The sequence below is a fragment of the Loa loa genome (assembly GCF_000183805.2).
Source record: "Loa loa unplaced genomic scaffold supercont3.17, whole genome shotgun sequence".
Taxonomy (NCBI): domain Eukaryota; kingdom Metazoa; phylum Nematoda; class Chromadorea; order Rhabditida; family Onchocercidae; genus Loa; species Loa loa.
Window position 1 is genome coordinate 387,782 of NW_018108197.1, and position 19,872 is coordinate 407,653.

A 19,872-nucleotide genomic window follows, 5' to 3' on the forward strand; every position below is an offset into this window, starting at 1 on the left:
TTATTATTGATTACTTAATATTTTTCTTACTGCGTTTTACCTTACTTGACATTCTCTCCCACAGTGACATTTTCCTAATTTGTGTCATATAAGGTAAAATGCCCCAAAGTGCCTAGCTGAATGGATTTATAGAAATCTTGTGAAATATTGGACTTTTCGCTCTGAAATACAACGAGGCAGCAAGTTAACATGTCTGGAGACTAAGAAAACACTCATACTTTTCTATCCATTCAATTCCACTTTTCTAATATTATTAATCTGCTTTTAAATATAATCGCATCACAGTTGACTGAAAGTTCAATAATGTAGAAGCAAATTTGTGAGTCAAATATGATAATTAAGATAATTGCCTTACATTTCATACACTTTCTGTTATAAGGTGGAAATAGGAAGTCTAAAATAGATTTATTTTAATAGATTAGCATTATCAGTGTGATAAAAGTGACAGAGATATATGACTTTAAAATTAAAAAAGACACTTCTTATACGATAATATTTATTTATATTGTCTGCTAGTTTGAATTAAAGTGCAATTTCAATTTTCTGAGATCTTTCAGTTAGTGTCATTTTGGTGAGAAATACTTCATGCTGTTTTGTTGCAACTAAAGAAATCAGAAAAAAAGCCTTTCTGATATATTTCTTCTTGGCATTATACTTTCAGCCACTATCGTTAAGCGATAGATTTTCGAGCTTTTGGGGATAAACTATTATCACTTCCTTCATGAAGCTAAAAACCCCTGACAAACAAACAAACCCTACCATATTTCATCATTACCTTTTCAGAATGCTGTAAATTTTAAACTCAAACTAAACTCACAATCAGCAATTCAAGTAATCAGTCATCAGTGTCCTCTGCGCTCGTCGTTTTATTTACAGTTAATATCTTGCAAATCAATCATTAGCAAAAAATTAAGGGCTAGGTTGGTTAGCCAATAGAAATAAAGCAATTTTCAAATTATTTTTCATTTGGCTTAAAAAAATTGAGAACAAGTCAATCAAAAGAAGGTGGAAGGAGGGAAAAATGCTGATTTTTATTGATTTCTGATGCGACGAGATCTAAATGTTTTTCATTTATTTGGACTAACAACCACTATACACACATATTTTTATTTGGGGCTTAATTTTGCATCGTTGTATCATAGATTAATTCAATGTTTTGAACTAATTTTCAATGTTATTTATGATGGGTGTCGACACGAGCTTTTAATCTGTCGGTGTAAAAATCAAACTAAATGATTTTTTCCTTCCAAAATATTTGAATGGTTGCAAAACGGCTTACTACCGATTTATTTTTTTTTTTATTTATTTCAAATGATCAAATAAAAATAGGACTACAGGTTTGTTGATTACCGCTTGTTCGTTATCGCTCACTGTTTCCGGTTCCATATCTCTGAATACAGCAATAATTTTGGATCGAAATTTAGAAATATTTATATCGTAAATTGTTGTCTTAGCTTTCCTTGATTAAAGAAAAATAACGAGACTCTCAAAACAAAAAGGTTCATTTCGAAGAAGTAAGAAAAATAAGCTTACACATTTGATATCTCCTTGGTACCATATTTATTTAATATCAATCCATTAGTTGCAACAGATTTATTAGCTAACTACTTTCTCCAAGTAACAAAATCGCATAGAAAAATGAAACTGTACCCTAGCACATTATTTTTGTCTTTGGTTTTAAATGATGTGAATTATTCAATAGGTATTCACTGCTAGTAGTACAGAAATAACTACCACTGATAAAAGTATTATAGCAATTATTAGGATCTTCATGGTTTAAGAATATCGTTCAAACATCGATGACATCCTCGGTAGCAAATATTCCAAAGTTATTTGTTTCGAGACATTTGTCCGGCCATTTCAAATTTTAATCCCACCGAATTCCATTCAAAATTTCTGACAAATACTTGACTGCAAAATAGTGAAAAGTTAGTGATCAAGTGATAATTCCATTAATTTATTCAGTGACTGTATTGGAAAACTTTAGAAATTTTAATTTCCCTTGTATTTGACTCAAACCGCAACCAAAGATTAACTTTATATAATTTGTAATACAAGTCCTGCTTTCTGGAAATGGTTTTTTCCCAGAAACGATAATAATAAAATCCTAAATTTTTTAAAAAAAAAATACAAAAAAAAATCAAATTTGTCATTGGATGCTGTATTTGTCAGTTTTTCTCACTCAAGAGCTCACTTCTTGGATTTTCCATTTTCCGATTACATTTACTCTTTCATCCTGCAAACAAGTTTACTAAACTTGAAAACTTTAATTTTAAATTCTCATTCATCTTTACTATTCAATATGACTTTCGGAACTTATCTACCTGGTAAAAAGTGTTTAAGATTCTATATGATTTTGAAATTTTTGATCTCCTAGAAAATGCATTAAAGCTAACAATTCGTTTGTAATTCGAGTTTCGCATTAACTTCGAAATTTTCTCACAGAATTTTCGTTAAGATTATATGGTTTAATTTCCTTGATAAGTATATGAGAAATTTCTTATTATCTGTTGTTAAATGAAAAGCTTCAGTAAAAGATATATTTGTTGATGCCTTCTAACCATAACCGTAACGATGTAACGTTGCTAGTTGTTGCGATACGAAATTCAACCATACATCAAAAAGTATTTTAGCATGTATGTGATTTATTAGTATAAATGTTCTGAGAGATCATCAGATAATGACTTCGAATGTTTGACACATTTCTGATGCAGTAGCGCTTTCGAACTGAATTGCTAAGAATTTTAAAGATACTAAAGAACATAGTTTCCAGGTGATTGCAAATTTCAAAGAAAAAAACCCACAATTTATTGTCATTAATGGATCAAGATAGCGCGAACTTACCATATAAACCATATTTTATAGCACCACAAATTCAATCGGATTCACATCCGTACGTGAATCGGAGTCTATCGTCCGGTGAAAATAATTTGTATCGCTCCCAACAGATATCAAGAATTTCGTCGCATCTGAAAGAACACAATCTTTCAGATGCGCTGAATACCTCCCTACTGGGATTAACGAGATTTCTAGAATGTCACGAACCTAATCCTGAAATAAGTCACAGCAGTCCTAAGTTGCACTTCCTCAGCGATTCATCGGTTGTGATGAAACCCCTCATATCATCCGCAACCTCTCATTTACTGGCGTCGCAGGTCATTAGGGAACCTGGATCGATTTCAAACATGACAGAAGGAAAAGAAGTTATTTTCGCTGGAACTGCTGGAAATAACCACATCGAAAGACCAGTCCCAAAAAAACTTCAGAGCCTGTCGGATGGACAAGATCAATTCACTAACACGTTTTATCTGCCAGTAGCACAAAATTTCAGAATGATCAGTGATCGAGAAGACGATATATCCGTATCTTCGTCAGCAGTGAGCAACACGACAGCAATTGATAATGAAATTATTACACTGAAAGCGGACACTGATTCTGTTTACTCAAAACTGAACGAAATTCAGTGGAAGCGTCAAACTACAATTCAAACTTTGCAAGAAAACGAAGAAAGTAAGCTCAACAATAGCAACAGTATCGTCAATATTGCTAATGGTAGAAGTGGATATTTAAAAGTTGCTGATGAAATTCAAGAATCTGTTAGCTGCAAAACGGCAAAAGAAACTCTCCAGATTTATCAACTGATTACAAATAATAATCAAAATAAGAAAGAAAAAGAGCAAACTGATGAAAGGACATGTCCAGTGAATTCTGCAGAAGAGAAGAAATTGGAACCATTGGGACAGTTGTGCGATACATGGGAAAACAGTGGTCAATTCAGGAAGCCAGAGTTAACGGCCTTCCAGAAGCCTCGAAACTCTTTTAAAACTCGTCAGGATAAAAGTTCAAGTGAAATAGAAACAGATGAAGATATCATTTTGGTAAGTTGTCCTCAAGAAACAGCAGAAGTACAAATGAAAAACAATGATCAAAATCCGACAAGTAATCTTCCTGGCAAAGTCAATTCCGCAAGTTCAGTTGAGATAAATAAAAATTGCGGATTCCGATCTATGAATGGAATATTACAACAGAAAGCGAATAAGTTAAAGGATCAGTACAGAAATAATGCCTCCCACAAGCCGAAAATAAAGAATACGATTACTGCAGTGAAACGAATCCAAGAATTCTGGGATGACACAAATCTTCCATCTCATATCGAAAAAGCAAAAAATCTTGATATCAGTATCCAAAGCGAGAAAGTAACTCAGAGCATCAGACCTTGTTTACCTCGAACTAATCATCTTACACAATCACCAATCTCGATCATGGGATTTCAACAACCGACAATTGGTTTCCAGTCTCCAGTACGATTTGGACCAATGTTATGCTTTCCTAATATTTCAACGTCTGCAGAGAATCATACATATTTTACGAATCTGTACAATCCCTTCTCACAACCAGAATCAGTTCAGTTTTTGACATCGACTCAATTACCAAAACACGTCTTACCAACGATACCTGCTTCAATACAACCCTTTCAACAGCATCCATGTCCGCTGCTGAATGTTCACTTTCCACCAGCTGATAATACCATTAGCGCTAAGCCAAGACGTCGAACCAGTAACTTGCTACCACGGAATAGTTATAAGACTAAGCATAAATTGTTATTTAGAACTGGGTTAGTTTTCGACCATTCTAAATTCTTAGAAATAAATCCTAAGATTTTCACATGAATTTAAGAATTTTTAATTTTTAAAATCTTCGGCAACAGCTAAATAAGAAACTATTTGAGAAGCCTTTAAAAGGATTTATAATAAAAATATGATTGTATATGGAGTGCAAAATTTGCATAACCATTAAAGCAGATTGAATTAAAATCATATTACAACTTACAATTTTTTGATTTTGGTTAATTGACATCAAAATGCAAATTAATATTAATTAAAAAAATCACCGTCTTCGTCATCTTTCGATGACGAATGCATCGAGAGTAGCTGATTGATTCATGTGTCGCAATCATCGATAAAGCACTGCCAGGTATGAAAATTGCAGTTTTAATCTTCGAAAAAAACGTAGATATCAGTCTAAGAAATAACAGGTCTCTTTCAGCAATTTCTTTCGTGAATTTACATACCTCCAAGAAATGTTCTTATGCAAACTTCTCATTCAGACTGATGCCACCATTATCCAGAAAGAAGCTATTGAATTCGAAATTACGGAATGCAATCGCACAAACAGTTGCTCCAGTAAATAGTATTATAAATGTTCCAAATGCCATCAATCTCAGCCCCATAGCAAAAGAACAGAACATCAAAATGGTTTGTTGAGAATTTTACTAGACTTTAATTAAATTTGTTGTACTTTTGATGTGGCGAAACAACGCAGACGGTTATAGCTTACTTAACCTAATCAAAACGAAGAATATAAGTAGTCGAAATCATCGTTTCATATAGACTATTTCAGGTTAGACACATTGCTTTAAAGTTTTCTGTTTTTGAAGTAAGAAGTAATTCGACCTTCCCATTTCAACGTCGCATTTCCTTACAACAAATTTATGAGGAAAAGTAGCTAATTCAAATGTACAAAAACCACAATATATGAAATATTTTAGCAAAATTCTTGAATCATTTGCTTAATGCATCAATTCCAATATATGAAATTTCTTTTGCAGATCAAAAATCCGCTCAATTCATTCCAGTTGTCAACATGCCAACAAATGCTGGTAGATTTTATGCTTCAAATGTAAAAAGCAAAGGATTATTTGTAATTGAAATCATTGTTTATACTGCTTAGAAAAAGGAAACTATACGAAAACATGAAAAATGTATGATTAGGGAGAAATCACGTCATACGGTTAATGAAATTTCCGGGTGAAGTCCTGGTATATTTGAAATATCGATACTTGACATGTTGTAAATAATGCCAAATTTATGGAGAGTTTACTCCGAAAGCCAATCACTCAGGATATGGAAGAACAAAGTATTACAATGCCAAACTTGGAAACATTCCCAGGAAACGGAGAATTGCAACAAATCCCAAGCACACGCAATGTTCTTACGATGTCTCAGTTTACAACGATGAACAAACACAATTGCTTTCTGTGACCTATCATTATAAGTACTCCTGATAAGTTATACGAAGTTTATTAATAAATTGTTCATCAATCGTTTAACTTAATCTTGTATAATAAAAACTTCTGCTTACATATTAGGACGACAATCTCCCAGATATTGTTGTAATTAATAGTTACTGCAGATCAAATCTGTTACCACATACAAGGTATATAGCAAATCCGGGATAAAATTACGCGGACAACACGGTTTACCAGACACATCCTAGATAAAATTACCAACTGCCTGCGAAAACTTTGATAAGTTCGATCAAATGATTTAGGACTACTGTACGAAAGGTAATGTAAAATTTGAACCACAAGTACTGCTCAATTCACATGGCCTTTACAACAAGAACGAAAAGTTCTGTAGATATAAACGTCGAAAAAAGTATTGAGAATCTTTCCATGTTTCGTGGAAATATACCTCTGAAAGACCAAAATTTTCGAGGTAATGAATTCATAAAGGGGACAATAATTGGAGATGTTTGTCTATCTATAATCAGTAAGAAGATATAAGATTCACTAAAAAGAAAAATGCACAATGTCGAAATACAACTTTTGTCCCGAAAAAATGAACGTTATGGCAACTGTTTATTAATTAGCAATTAATATACAAAAAAAAAAAGATCAAGAACAGTTGGTCAATATTAACACAGAAGAAATTAATCAACCACGCTCATCAATTCTCTCTAGGTAGTTTCTCCACAAAATTCGGATTTTTCAGTTCCTCTGTTACCACATCCAAACCGCCGATCAATTCACCATTCAAATACAGTTGCGGATAGGTTGGCCAGTTGCTATACTTCTTCAATCCTTCCCGTATCTAATTAAGACTAATGGATAATAGAGATTATTCGACAAATTCTCCATGCCGTATTTAGTATTTATTATATTTATAAAAATCATAACAGAAAGTATGACAATTATTAGGTGCAAGATTATTATGCTTCATATCAAACATATTAGTTGACCCTCTATGGAGACGGTCAACAGATGAGTTCATATAACTTCTTAAACTTTGGCTATAAGTCAAAAATCTATCGTCGAATTGTGAACTTGTCCTAACTCAATTTCCAATTTACGATTATTACAATTAAGGAATTATTTTACTGAAAAAAGACCTACAGGGATTACACTTAGAATTCTTTCATGAAGAGAGTCTTCAATGCTTGATCGAACATAAAAATTTTGAAAATTTTGAAGTCACCACAAAAAAAGAAGAACGAGGAAAGATTTTTTTTCTTTCCATGAAATATAACGAAAAACCAAATAACCAAAAGTAAAACGTACCTCGTCATCTTTCAGAATATCAAAAAATGAATAAGTTGCATTAACTTCATCCAACAGCTTGATAATCTTTTTACTGAATTCTGCAAATTAGATGAGGAGAAAACTGAAACCACAACTGATTCTTTTTCTAAATATAACAAGGACAATTTGCTGAGTAAATCACTTACAAAACAGTAAAACTTACTGCACTGAGGTGTTTCAGGACTTCCTTTCATAAAAAGCATCAAAGGAGCCTGATTAATCAATGCCTTTAATCTTCCATTATTATTCTGAAACTATGAATTACAACAGTTGATGAATTATAACAGTTATCATTCTTAGACCGACAGAGAGGAAAACAGCTCACTAAAAAAATTGGTTTCAGAAATGAATTTGTAACACAGACTCACTTTCAACTTCGGCAATTTACTGCGAAAGTCAGGGTCATTTAACTCTTCTCTGAGAATATCCAAGCCACCAATAAGTTCTCCATTCAAATAAAGCTGTGGAAATGTGGGCCAATGGCTATATTCTTTTAACCCCTGCCTTACCTGCAATTTTTTTAAATTAAGTGGTCTGTGATCATTTAATTTTTAGGACGTTTCTTTAACATATAACAAAAAATAAATTGATAATTGAAACAAAATAACTAAACTCGGTAAAAGATCCTTTACAGTCCAATAAAAAATCTTGCCTCATCATCTTCCAGTACATCGAAACTTGAAAAATCTGCATTAACTTCACGTAAAAGACTGACAATTTGACTGCTGAATCCTGAAATAAATTTTAAATTAAAAATTAAAGACCTTTTCGAAGATCCGAAATTCTAGGAAAAGAAGAAAAACAACATTGAGCATGAAATATTTTCTCAAATTTCACAAAAGATTAATTTCTTATAACGAACCACATTTTGGGTTATCTGGTGTTCCCTTTATAAAAAGCATGAGAGGAGATTGAAGGACCAATGATTTCATCCTATTATTCATATTCTGAAAAAAAAAGCGATTATAAAATGCTCAAAATAAACTGGAAAAATTAGCTAAAAGAGTGCTGAAATGTAAGAAGACATCATGAAAGTATTTCCTCTCATTCATACAAAGGTTTTTGCCTCATTTTCTGTTATAGATTATCTTTTGAAATGAATTGAAAGAATTTTATTACACACATCACAAAAAACTGAGAGATATAGGATAAACGGCAACTTCTGGTGGAACACAAATAAAAACTTACATTTTCCTCATCAGTAATTAATTTTTTCGTCATGCTAGCAACGCCTTCAACAAAATTGTGCTTGATGATTCTTATTCTTAAATCACCCGGATCGAATCCTTGTAAACGATCAACTTCTTTCCCTTTCTGAAACAATTATTTTAAAAAGAAGTAACGTATAAAAATTCCATCTTTAGCGACGGCTATTCTGTTGCATATTCTGTTTGTCACAACAGTGAGAAAAGGAAATGGAATAAAGAGAAAGTGATGAAAAGTGCAGCAAACCTGGTATTGAAACCGCATCATCATAATTTGCAATCTATGCTGAGAATAACAACATATGGACAATTTTTTGAACTCTATATTTTATTTTCCGATTAACTCCTTTATTCGAAATCAATTAAATCCAATACATGTGATGAAATAACTGATGAATAAATCCAAATTCCTAAAAACTAGAAACCTTGAAAAAAAGAATGGTTGGAGCTACAACAATGTTATTCGCAACCGATAATTCAGCAACATCTTCTGCTTCAACTGCAGCAAAATCAAAACATTTCAATTCGTCTTTAAATTCCAATAACAAATTGTTGAGCTGCTCACATATTTCCGACCATTTTGCAGAGAAATGCACCAGAGCATATCTGAAATATACGCTAAATTGTTTATAAAAGGTTTACATCATTTGAAGGCTCCTATATTACGGGTATCTTAATCGCTAGTGGTTCATTGCAAACTTGCCATTCTTCGGAAGTTTGAGATGAGCTATATAGCTGATGATATTAATCAACCAATATCATTCCAGCAACAATGAAGTACGGTCCGCAAGATGGTTAGAAATGAAATAAAATTTCACAGGTGCTTCAAAAGTCTGTTAATTGTATCGTGTTGTCGGTGTAAGTGTAAAACAAATATTGGAAAATGAAGGAACGAACTCGGTCATTCTGACGAATTGATTGAACTCATCTCCGTTTTTCAGCAGTTTTGTCATATTTTGATCTAAAAAGTAGCACTTTAGTATGAAACTATTCCAATAACTGGAATCTCATTCTCAATCAAGGGAGAGCAATGATAATTAATAAACGAGATTACGGGGAGAAATGTCGCATCCCCTGACCTCCCAAAGTGCTTAAAGTGTCTCTAGTCAAAAGCCAATTCTCTCACAAATGCCCTGCACAAAGCACCGCATGTTTATGCCTGCTGACTAGAATTATTCTCGGTTCAGTTATCTGTTATCCACATAACTTCTTTTTGCCTATCGGACCGACATGAAATTACTATTACTGAAGCCTGGATGGCCCATAGCGGTCTCAGTGATGTGACTAGAACTACTCGCTAATTGTCCATGATGAGCATCCGGACAAATACCCATATCCCCTACTTCCCTCCCACCTAACCTTGATGAATTCTACAACCCAATGTTTCCTCATACCCAACTACTCTTCTCTCCCCATTTCAAGTCCATCCGCCACCCTATTCGTCTGTATCGTCAGCACACTCTCACCTTCTTCCAAACTATTTCCACATTGTCCCTCATGTCTCATTTCCTTTCCGGTTCTCGGGTTTCCAATCGAAAGGAGGTGCCTTAAGTTCTTCTTTAATTCCTTTCATTCTGTCTTCCCTTTCCATTTCTCCCAAAAAATTCATTACCCTATTGCGGAGCCTCAATAAAAGATGAATGTCTCGGGAGTAGAGGAAAGGAGTAGATAGCAACTCGAACCGAACTATCGACCGCAGGTACGGGACAAATAAACCAATGGAAAGGACAAAATATTAGCAATGGAAATCACGGTCAGTTCTCATTTAACACCTTATTGCGTTAATTCACTTTCTCCGGAAGAATTGGATTTGCTTATGTTAGCTGTGTAACTTAGATGGACAAAGCAGAAGATGTAAAAATACTCATAAAATTACTCATGATTAACACCTGAAATAGGACATGTCTCGTTTACTTCGAAAGGCTGATACACAGGATCAAAGTGCAATATATTTCAAAAGTGTCAACTACAATAAATTACTGGAAATAACCTTCTAGTTCGTAGTATTATTGATCAAAAGGAGAGCTAAAAAAACAATTAGAAGTACCACTCTGATTTACCCTTAATTTGTTTATTCTCATCCTTTTAGTCCTTCCTTACTACAAGTTAGTTTCGAAGTTACAGTAATACTTCGAATGTCATCAAGATTTTACCCGTTGAATCTTTCAAGCAACTTTCCAAGTCCCACAGCTCCCTGTATCCTCACTCGCATCAAATAAGAATTCAAAATTATAATCATCGTGCTGAGAATCTTCGGTTGATATATACGAATTGATAAGCGTTTGAAAATAAAAAGGTGAAGCATATTTAGCATCTGCCGCTGCACATATAAAGCTAAATGGGCCTATTTTAGTCTGCTTTTGTGCTCTTTTTGTTAAATGAATCGTCTTCTATTAATCGAATCAGAAAAAAGAAACATTCAAGTTAAGAGAATCTTTTGAAGAAATTCTGTACCTGGAAATACAAGTGCAAAAATGGATTTTGTCAGCTTTCAGCTCAAAGCTTCATTCAATGATTATCTTTTCTTCGAAACTCAAAGCCGACACTACTTTGGCAAATACTCATTGTACAGAAAGTGTGAGAGAGCTAAGTCATATCTTGAATTTCATCTGATCTAATTTCAATGTGCTTTGACGATGACTCACATCATGTCAACAGACAAATATTTCGTTCAATGCATTTTATCATTTCGACATTGTTATCTGACTTTTGGTAATTGCACAAATCAATGACAAACAATTCATTAAAATAGTCTATTTATCAGAAAATTTTTACAATAACGTAATCTTTCCAGAAGAATCGTTACGGTATTGCATAAAATGGATTTGCGGTCACTGCTTTACACTTTGTCCCATGCGGAAATCAGGAAAAATTTTTATCCAACTAATTCAAATAAATTATACTTATTCCAGCAAATACAATTTTAAAACGACACTTTATCTGGTTGAATTCAAAAGCACACTGCTCATCGATCACAGACAGTGGAAAATGTCGTGGGGAAGAACTCGAATCCATGAAATTTTTCTAATAACTACTGTAGTGAATATGCAATTAAGTCTATCGTTAGTTAGTTTTACAAATTAAAAATTTCACTTCGTTGAGTTTTTTAAGGGAAATTGTTAGCAAGAGAAACCTTCGAAAATCTACCTATTCTGGAAGAAGTCACCTAGTCTTTTGATAACAGAGAGCAAAAATTAATTTATTTAAAACTGAACGACAGACCCTTCGTTTTTCTTACTGGAAAATATGATTGTTTCCAAATAATATAAAATAATTTTTCAAAAATGCTGAAAGCTAACCTACCTACCAGAGTTCTCATAAGAAACTGCATTTTTAACTTAACCCCGCAATTTCCTCATCCTTAACTTAAAATAACTCATCAGTGCTCGCTTCGAAAGACTTTAAAAAACCTCATCCATCCCGGAGTTTATAAATCTTTTTGAGAAGAAATAACAACTTGAAGCCTAATTGAAACCTGACAGTTTGTGGTGCTTAAATAGAAATCTTTGGAATTAATTGTCACATCAATTGCATTTACAAGGTTGCAGGAACGAGAAATATGCGTGATCACACCTGGGGTACTCAACAGTTCAACAATACTGCTGCCTTGATTTTGTTCCAGCAGCGCTATACAGCCGAAATCCCAGTCATATACTGTCTTTTTCCGGCAAACAATAGGTACCGTGGGTTGAATTATACTGGAAAATAATTCAGGATGTCGAATTTGTAATGCCTAAAAAGAGACGACGTTGAGTAATTTTGGTTTTTTCGAAGCCATTTTATTTCTTCGATGAAATTTCGAATTTCAAAATTAATTTGTCGCCCAGTTTGAAGTCCTCCGAAGACAAAGACGAATTAATCACTACCGATGGGAAGTATACCAAAGCGATTAGTTTACAATCTACTGACTTTTTATTGAGAAAACTTGGAAGTCGAGATACAGAAACATACATTAACCAAAGTTATAACTCCATCAAATGTGAAATTAGCCCGGATATTGCGAAGAAGGATCTTTTTGGGTAATTCCTCCTGAACAGCCCATCGATGCAATGAGCTATCAGTAAATCGGGAAAAATATACTGGAGTTGCACTGCTCAGAATCAATTCCTGACACTCCGGCATTGCTTCCAAAACCTTAAAGCATAACATGGCGTACAGTAAGCGCCAAATATCTCAATTAATTGTGGAATTCAAGAAATTTCAACTTTCAGAAAAACAACGTGGTAGTTTTCGAAATCTGTTAGATCTGAAATTCAGTCACTTAAATTTCAATCGATGAGTGGTCTCATAGTTTGGATAAGCCTCATAAGCTGTGTAAAAAATGAATTATAAAAATTAATAAGACTGGTAATCAAATCAATTATAAGAAATTAAAAGTTCTTAGGATACAATCAAGTATCCAAATTAGAGGAACAATAAAGGATGTAAAGATTCATTCCGTAGTTGACATCGTTGTAAAGTGGAAGGATGTTTTAGAACATGGATGGCATGGACTGTCTAAGTTGACATTGGAGTCTGCTTTCAGAGATTAAGAAAATATTGATATGGTGATTATTGTATTTAAAATTTGGAATGGATAATTGCTGCAAGAACAAAGAAGGGTATATTAACTTTTGGAAAGAATGAATTAAGAGTGTATTTGGTTGTGAGTATTTCATATATTGATCGATAAACGACCATGAAGTCAAGGTTTTTCTAACAGAATATAATCATATGATTGAAATTTTAAAACTGAAATAAGTCGTTTTGTTTGATGGAAAAGGGTAAACGAAATGATAGTTTGAGAAATGCGAGAAGAAACTATTTTCAACCAGAAATGTAAATTTGGGATGCTGAAATCTTGAATTTATCTTCTTTTTCAGTTTATGCAACAAGCAATGTTAAGTTAATTAAAACATTTAATTAAATTTGGCACTAACCAAATCATCGAGAAGACATTGTTCGAAATGAGAAAGTTCGATGGTCAATCGTTGACAATGTGTACGTATCAGCAACTCACACAAATACTCTGATGGTAACCGAAAACGACATAGTGTGAAAACTAAGCGTGTAGCATTGCTGAAATTCAGCAAAGGAAACTTTCCAAAAATACATTTTCAAAATTTTAATTAAGAAAAGTTTTTGAAATGCTTCGTTTTATATAAGCGGCTTTTGAGAAGTGAAGCAAGCGCGTCACATCCTGTCTCTTTCATTGTGTACGCAATTTCGTTTCCTTTCTTTACGTTGCATTTGTTGTGAGAACATCATTTACATCATTAGCTGAATGAAGAGTGAGAGAGAGAGAGAAAGAGAAAGAGAGAGAGAGACAAAAAACTAACATTCATTTTGGAATTTTCATAAGATTTTTTTGAAAAATTTGCAATATTTAGAGCGTTTAAACTTCTTATTGCTTTCAAACAGCTGCAAGATAAGGACCACTTTAGTTCTTCAGTAATTAAATTCTCCAATTCATTTACAAATCAGTAGTTTCAATCCGGAAGGAGAACCATCATCATGATTAACATCAGTAGTGAACTTACTATCCGACATTTTCATTTTTCGTTTACCTCAAGGCCGGTTTTGCTGTGGTCAAATCTAGCACAGTATTTGAAGGTATTTTAAATTTATAAAACAGGATTCTTATAAGCTGCTGCTTCAGAAAGACACCTGCAAATATTTATCTAATAACACATAGACCTAATTTGAATTTCGATGTTTGTCACCCTTTTTTTAAAAATTTACCATTTAATTTCAATTGTCTTTTTTTAACTGTCCCATTTTTCATTTCCATCTTATACTTACAAGACTGTTCGATTTCATTTAGAATATCGTACAATACAGTTAAATTTGAATATTCATTCATCATTTAGTACATTGTTAAACACTTTTAAGAATATTCTGAATTTCATTAACTGATGAAACAGAATAAAAAAGACTTGGATTCTTTGAAAATGAAAAAATTCAAGAACAGCTTTCTTCCACTAAGTTGACAGTGTTCAATAGCATCTAAACTCTGCCAATACAAAAGAAAGCATTCAAACTGCTATATAATCGGGTGACTCTATTTGCTGCTTACTATTAAAATAATTGAAACTATTGACTTTTATTAATTATGCAAAATCATTGAACTGAATATGCACTTACTCAATTCTGACCCAACTTTTGCACAAACTCTTATATAGATCAGCAGTGATGGCAATGCCTGAGAACGAAAGTATACCATGGATGCTTGTTTTCTTGAATTGTTGATCCAGATAACTCAGCAAATTTTCTGATAAATCGTTGCGATCTATGAAACTTTCATAATTCAACCGATCAAAGAATCATATTCTTTTATTAATATTACTGATGTCTTATCTCTTCCATTTCTTTCTTTTTTTTTTTCACGAAATTTAATGCATAATTCTTTTTCAATCAATGAAATCAATAAACTTTCCAGTCTTTACAAAAATTCAAACCTTATTCTCTTGGTTTGATAATAATATGATAAAACTGACCACCAGTGTAATCCTCATCTTTGAATAGTTCCCGGCATTTCACTACAGAAGATGTTTTCCTGGTGAATTTCACGAACAATCGCCTTCTTCTGCTTGCTTTCAAAACCAACGATGTTTGCAATCGCCCTAATGGTCGCGTTCGTTTCTCATAGCCGCACATACTAATCCTTAAAAAGACATTATTTAAAACTAAACGCCGATAGTTTACCTAGTGGATAAATAAAACTAAACACCGATAGTCTATCTAGTGGATAACACATCATAGAACATCAAATCCACACCAGAAAAAGTATTAGGCTAAATATTCGAGATAACCCTCATGAAAATTCGGGATAACCCTCATGAAATTAAGTTCCAAATTGAGAATGAAAATAGTGATAGTAAGAAAAATAAGTAAGAATTTGCTGTAATTATTTAAAACTTCTCTTTTCTGGGTTTCAGAAATTATATAATCTCAACGCTTACCCCATTTCTACTACTTCCGGTCGACATAATAAATGGGCATTTCGTTTGATCAATCTGTAAAATTGTCTGTTGACACGTTGGGCCCGCAGCAATTCCGGATGACTTAAATGTGAGAAAACTTGATGAATCACGGATTCTGGAAGACTTGCTAGCTGCATACCGTATGCGATATTTGCATCCGAATTTGAGCTCTTCATTTTCATGAATTCCACTGATGTCGATGGAGCTCCGGATGCTTCCAAATTCATCTGAAATACAAAATCTGTAATTAGTTGATTGGTACTGCATACATCCACTATTCCCCCGACAAATTTATATTTTCAAAGACAGTAAAGTTTCCATCACTGTTCGTCTCACTCACTCAGTTATTAGATCAAGCATCTATTATATGGGAATATTCCAGGAGTGAAATCTAGCAGTAAATAAGGAAAATGACTTTTTAACACGGTCATGTAAATAGATGGGAAATTTTTTCAGAAAATTGAAATTCACGAGGAAAAAACAAAGTATATTTTTTTAATTGGAAAGGATATGTGGAAAGATGTCATCCATATTTAATAGCATGACAGCAGGTGTTTGATTGTTATAAGAGACGAAGACAGAGGGAGAGGGATTATGGATATGTACTCATAACAAGTGTAGTAGAAGAAGAAAAAAGGACTCCAAAAGCCGAATATTTTTAACCAAAGAAATGACCCGGAAATACAAAAGTGGCAGGTGATGTGTTCGGTTCAAAATTTTCGAAAGCATGCCGAAAAAAATGAAAGCATAAGAGTAAGCGAACATAGGTCCGAAAGTGGTGGAGAAGCGGAAAGATACTAAAGATAAGTAATGTATTGATATATAATCGGTAATGTTATACGTTATCAGTCATAATCTTATTCTTTCCTGCAACATGTTTCTCTTCGTTCCGAGCTTACTTTTTTGATTCCGATTCTCTTCTGGAAAGTTTTTTCTTTCTGGAACAGTAGATCAGTGCAGGGGAAAAGAATCCCTTTCGTTCAACTATGAAAAGAAATTTAATGAAATTCAATGGATGTTTGAAAAGGGGGATCAAAAAATCTTGGAGAAGGATATTGACAAAAAAAAAAAATAAAGTCGAAAAAAGTCAACTGAAAGTTATAACGTATCAGTGGTCAACAAAAAACATACCCTTCCAACAAGACAAGTTTATCCTGAAGATATGTAAGAAGAAAGGATAAAGGATAAGCTCTAGAAGAAGGGTAGTATCTCTGATGGATATGAAATAGGAGATCCATCAACGGGACAACGATTTGAATGTCAGTTAAAATAATTTTTAACTACGAATGATTGTCAATCAATGAGATTCTGGGGGAGGCACAGCAAAATAAATACCTGAGCTTTAACCGATATGAGTGATTGGTCTATTTATAGGATCGAAAAAAGTATTGCCGAATTTTCCAAATTTATCAGCATGTTTAATATTCTGGAAATGGTGGGAATTTATATATTTTTTTCAATATACTTTATATTTCAATATCAATCATGTCGAGAAAGTTCTACAGGATTTAAAGTTAGGTTTCGACACCGTGGAGTTTGATACATTCCATAATCTTTCCGTTTAAAGTGTGAAAATTGAGTTTGAGATATAAATTGAGCCACTACTATAATATAGTTTTAAGGAATAGAATTACAAATTCTAAAAGTACAACTTTGTATCTAAGTAAATGAAAGAGCTTGGATTTATTAAGAAAAGACCACTTGGAGCAAATTTTTCAAGAAATTTATATTTGTTTGATAGTTAAAAAATGATATTTCAGGGTTGAAAAATTGCTCATCCAAAAAGATCATTTATAAGCAATATTATAAGAAATTGTGATGGCAATGAAGTAGGAAACAGACAAGGAAAGCATCTGGATAATAGTACTTCTTTCCTCATTTTAGTGATTACAGACGTCAGTCAAAAGTTTGACAGTTTTGAAAAATCAGACGTCAATTACAGCTATGAAAGCAACAGCCGAAGCTGATGCATAGCTGATGGTCAAACTCAAAAGGTGTCAAAAACAAATTTCGCTTATGAGGGCACCATAAGAGGAACATAATATTTGTTTAGCAAATGCTATATACTTGGTAAATCAAGCGAAATGGTTTTGTTAGTGTAGATTGGAAGTTACAGTTATGATGATATAGATGTTATGGAAAACGAAGAAACTAATATTCTGTCGGTTAAACTAAACAAGTACGACTGTCTATTATCTCGTCGGTTCCACTTCCATAATTATTTATGAATTTTTTCTCTAAGACTTAATTTGCTTGTTACGAATAGTGTTTTATATGTTAACATATGAACAAATAGCAATGAAATTGTCTACAGCAAGATTTATCGCGAGATTACTTTTCAATTTTAATTCAAATTAAGCCTTTGATATCGATCGACATATCTAACTTTTTTACAAGTTTTGAAATTACTGGAAGGCTTCAAATTTGTACTGAAAAGAGAATTGCTTATGAGATCACTCAGCTACATTGTCGTGCATCATTGCATTCCTTTTTTAGTTCTCTTCAAGTATGCTATGATTTTTAAAAACCTTTTTTTGAAGAAAATTGTTGAATGAAGATATGACACAATATAATTATTTTTGAGGCTATTGCTATAGCAACTGAAGGAATAAAATGAAAGTAATTGAGGAGCTATCAAGTAATTATTAGTGAAAAGTACACAGCACCAAAAACATAAATAAACACATGGAATGACCTTAGAGAGTTGATAAGTTAATATTTAGTTAAAATTGAAAGACGGCATCGCATAATTCTTCCTGTGGACATAATGAGCAACCTAAGTTTGACAGAAAAAGAAATTTAAATATCGTTATGATATGGAAATCTACGAAATGATAAGCAATTATTCCTCCTTCAATTCAATAGACAGACAGACGGTTTCGATGTTTTCAGCAACATCGCTTAATGCATGATGTTAATAAGCAAGAAGTATCAAGAGGGATAAAAGCAATGATCAATGACTGTTACGTAAATTATACAAAATCAGCAGGGCTAGTTTGTTAATGAGAAGAAAAATCTTCCCGTCGTATTCTTCGTTTTTCATTTTCCTAATAAATGATCAACGGGCTAGCTAATCAACCTTGGCACTAGTAAGAGGACTGTACTTTTGGAGTGTAATCTGGAATGGATGCAATAACGGAAGGAGGGAATGAGAGAGAGAGATGGTAATTTGCCATCTTTTTCACTCTCCCGCATTCTAAAAGACATTTTTCGTCTGCTGAAGGGAAATTTCCATATTATTAAAGCAGATGTTGAACTCAAAAGTTGGAAAGATCTGAGATGAAATGCAAATTTCGATCTTTCAGCAACAATACTCTATTTCATGAATCACTTAATGCAAATTCTGAAAATGGCGCAAAAGTATTCACCTCAATTGAGCGTTTAATAGCCTAAATCTGCATAGATATGTCAGAAAAAAAAACCACTCTTTGACATTATTTATTTGCTAAATAATTATGACAGTAAGTTATGTCGGTTACCTGGATGAAATCAGGTAATAGAACAAAGGAAGAATTGTTCCAAGAACTAAAGAAGCACTGAGAATAGATATAGTTTTTGATGACTAGTTCAAATCTAAAATTTTATAGTTGATAGTTGTGGTCATCGAAATACTGCGTGCAATGGAAGAATAGCCCAACAGTTCAGTAGTCGGACACCTTCCAGTGCCGCAACACGAATTATTTTTACTTTTCTCCCTTTTCCTTTCCGTTTTTTAATTCATAAATGCTTCTCCCAATTGAATGGCTTCGGGATACATTTAAGGGAGACAATTTACGAGCTTCCATCAAACCTGTAAACAATAAAACACTCGAAACCACATACATCACTATTGGCGGCGACTTTTTGAAGATAGCAAAATAATTTGGAGAAAATTTTTTGATGAAATAATGAGATGATAGCGGCAAAGTATTTTCTGATATTTTTTGGTTAGGATATTATCTTTAATAAAAATATTTAAATAAATGACGGAAAAAAAAGGCAGCTGATGAATGAGATGAAAACGAGTTATTAAAAATTATTGGGTGATTTTCATTGGCTGTGAATGCTGCCGTTGTTGATAATTAATAAACATTGATTAGAAATTTCCAATTTAAAGGTAGAAAAGAGAAAATAAATGGCGATGCCTTTAGCTCACAAGAAAGAAATGACATCAACCAATGACCTCCGCTACACTGAAAGTAATTCGCATAACTTAATATGATACTAGTCTGATGCCTTTCTGCTAAATATTATTATAACTAATATTATTAGCAGCATCAGAGAGGCTTAGTTCTAAGATGATAGAAAGGGAACTGATAAAACGGTATCGGCGGTAGACATCAAAGGTGGGTTGAAAGAGAGGCGC

General features: G+C 33.2%; 3 protein-coding genes across 4 annotated transcripts; 1 reads left to right on the forward strand and 2 right to left on the reverse strand.

Annotated features, from left to right (window-relative positions):
- Nucleotides 1-2,767: 2,767 nt before the first annotated feature.
- Nucleotides 2,768-6,343, forward strand: LOAG_00883 (fusion protein). Its single transcript, XM_020445576.1, has 4 exons — nt 2,768-4,615; nt 5,108-5,255; nt 5,609-5,659; nt 5,901-6,343. The coding sequence occupies exons 1-4, from the start codon at nt 2,820-2,822 to the stop codon at nt 6,039-6,041; spliced, it is 2,136 nt and encodes a 711-aa protein (XP_020303979.1). The 5' UTR covers nt 2,768-2,819; the 3' UTR covers nt 6,042-6,343.
- A 130-nt stretch (nt 6,344-6,473) lies between these two features.
- LOAG_00884 lies at nt 6,474-9,899 on the reverse strand (the record flags this gene model as incomplete). Of its 2 annotated transcripts, XM_003136424.2 has the most annotated exons (10): nt 6,474-6,872; nt 7,340-7,419; nt 7,524-7,608; nt 7,729-7,869; nt 8,013-8,092; nt 8,223-8,307; nt 8,549-8,674; nt 8,991-9,171; nt 9,463-9,526; nt 9,806-9,899. In XM_003136424.2, the coding sequence occupies 10 exons, from the start codon at nt 9,897-9,899 to the stop codon at nt 6,729-6,731; spliced, it is 1,080 nt and encodes a 359-aa protein (XP_003136472.1). In that variant the 3' UTR covers nt 6,474-6,728. The 2 variants fall into 2 exon arrangements, with proteins under 2 accessions (XP_003136472.1, XP_020307070.1); XM_020445577.1 differs by lacking the exons at nt 8,991-9,171; nt 9,463-9,526; nt 9,806-9,899 and adding an exon at nt 8,813-8,906.
- Nucleotides 9,900-11,976: 2,077 nt separating this feature from the next.
- Nucleotides 11,977-15,754, reverse strand: LOAG_00885 (hypothetical protein; the record flags this gene model as incomplete). Its single annotated transcript, XM_003136425.1, has 8 exons — nt 11,977-12,056; nt 12,139-12,298; nt 12,517-12,699; nt 13,485-13,623; nt 14,112-14,211; nt 14,717-14,833; nt 15,042-15,208; nt 15,507-15,754. 8 exons carry the CDS (start codon nt 15,752-15,754, stop codon nt 11,977-11,979), a joined length of 1,194 nt encoding a protein of 397 aa, XP_003136473.1.
- Nucleotides 15,755-19,872: the final 4,118 nt, after the last annotated feature.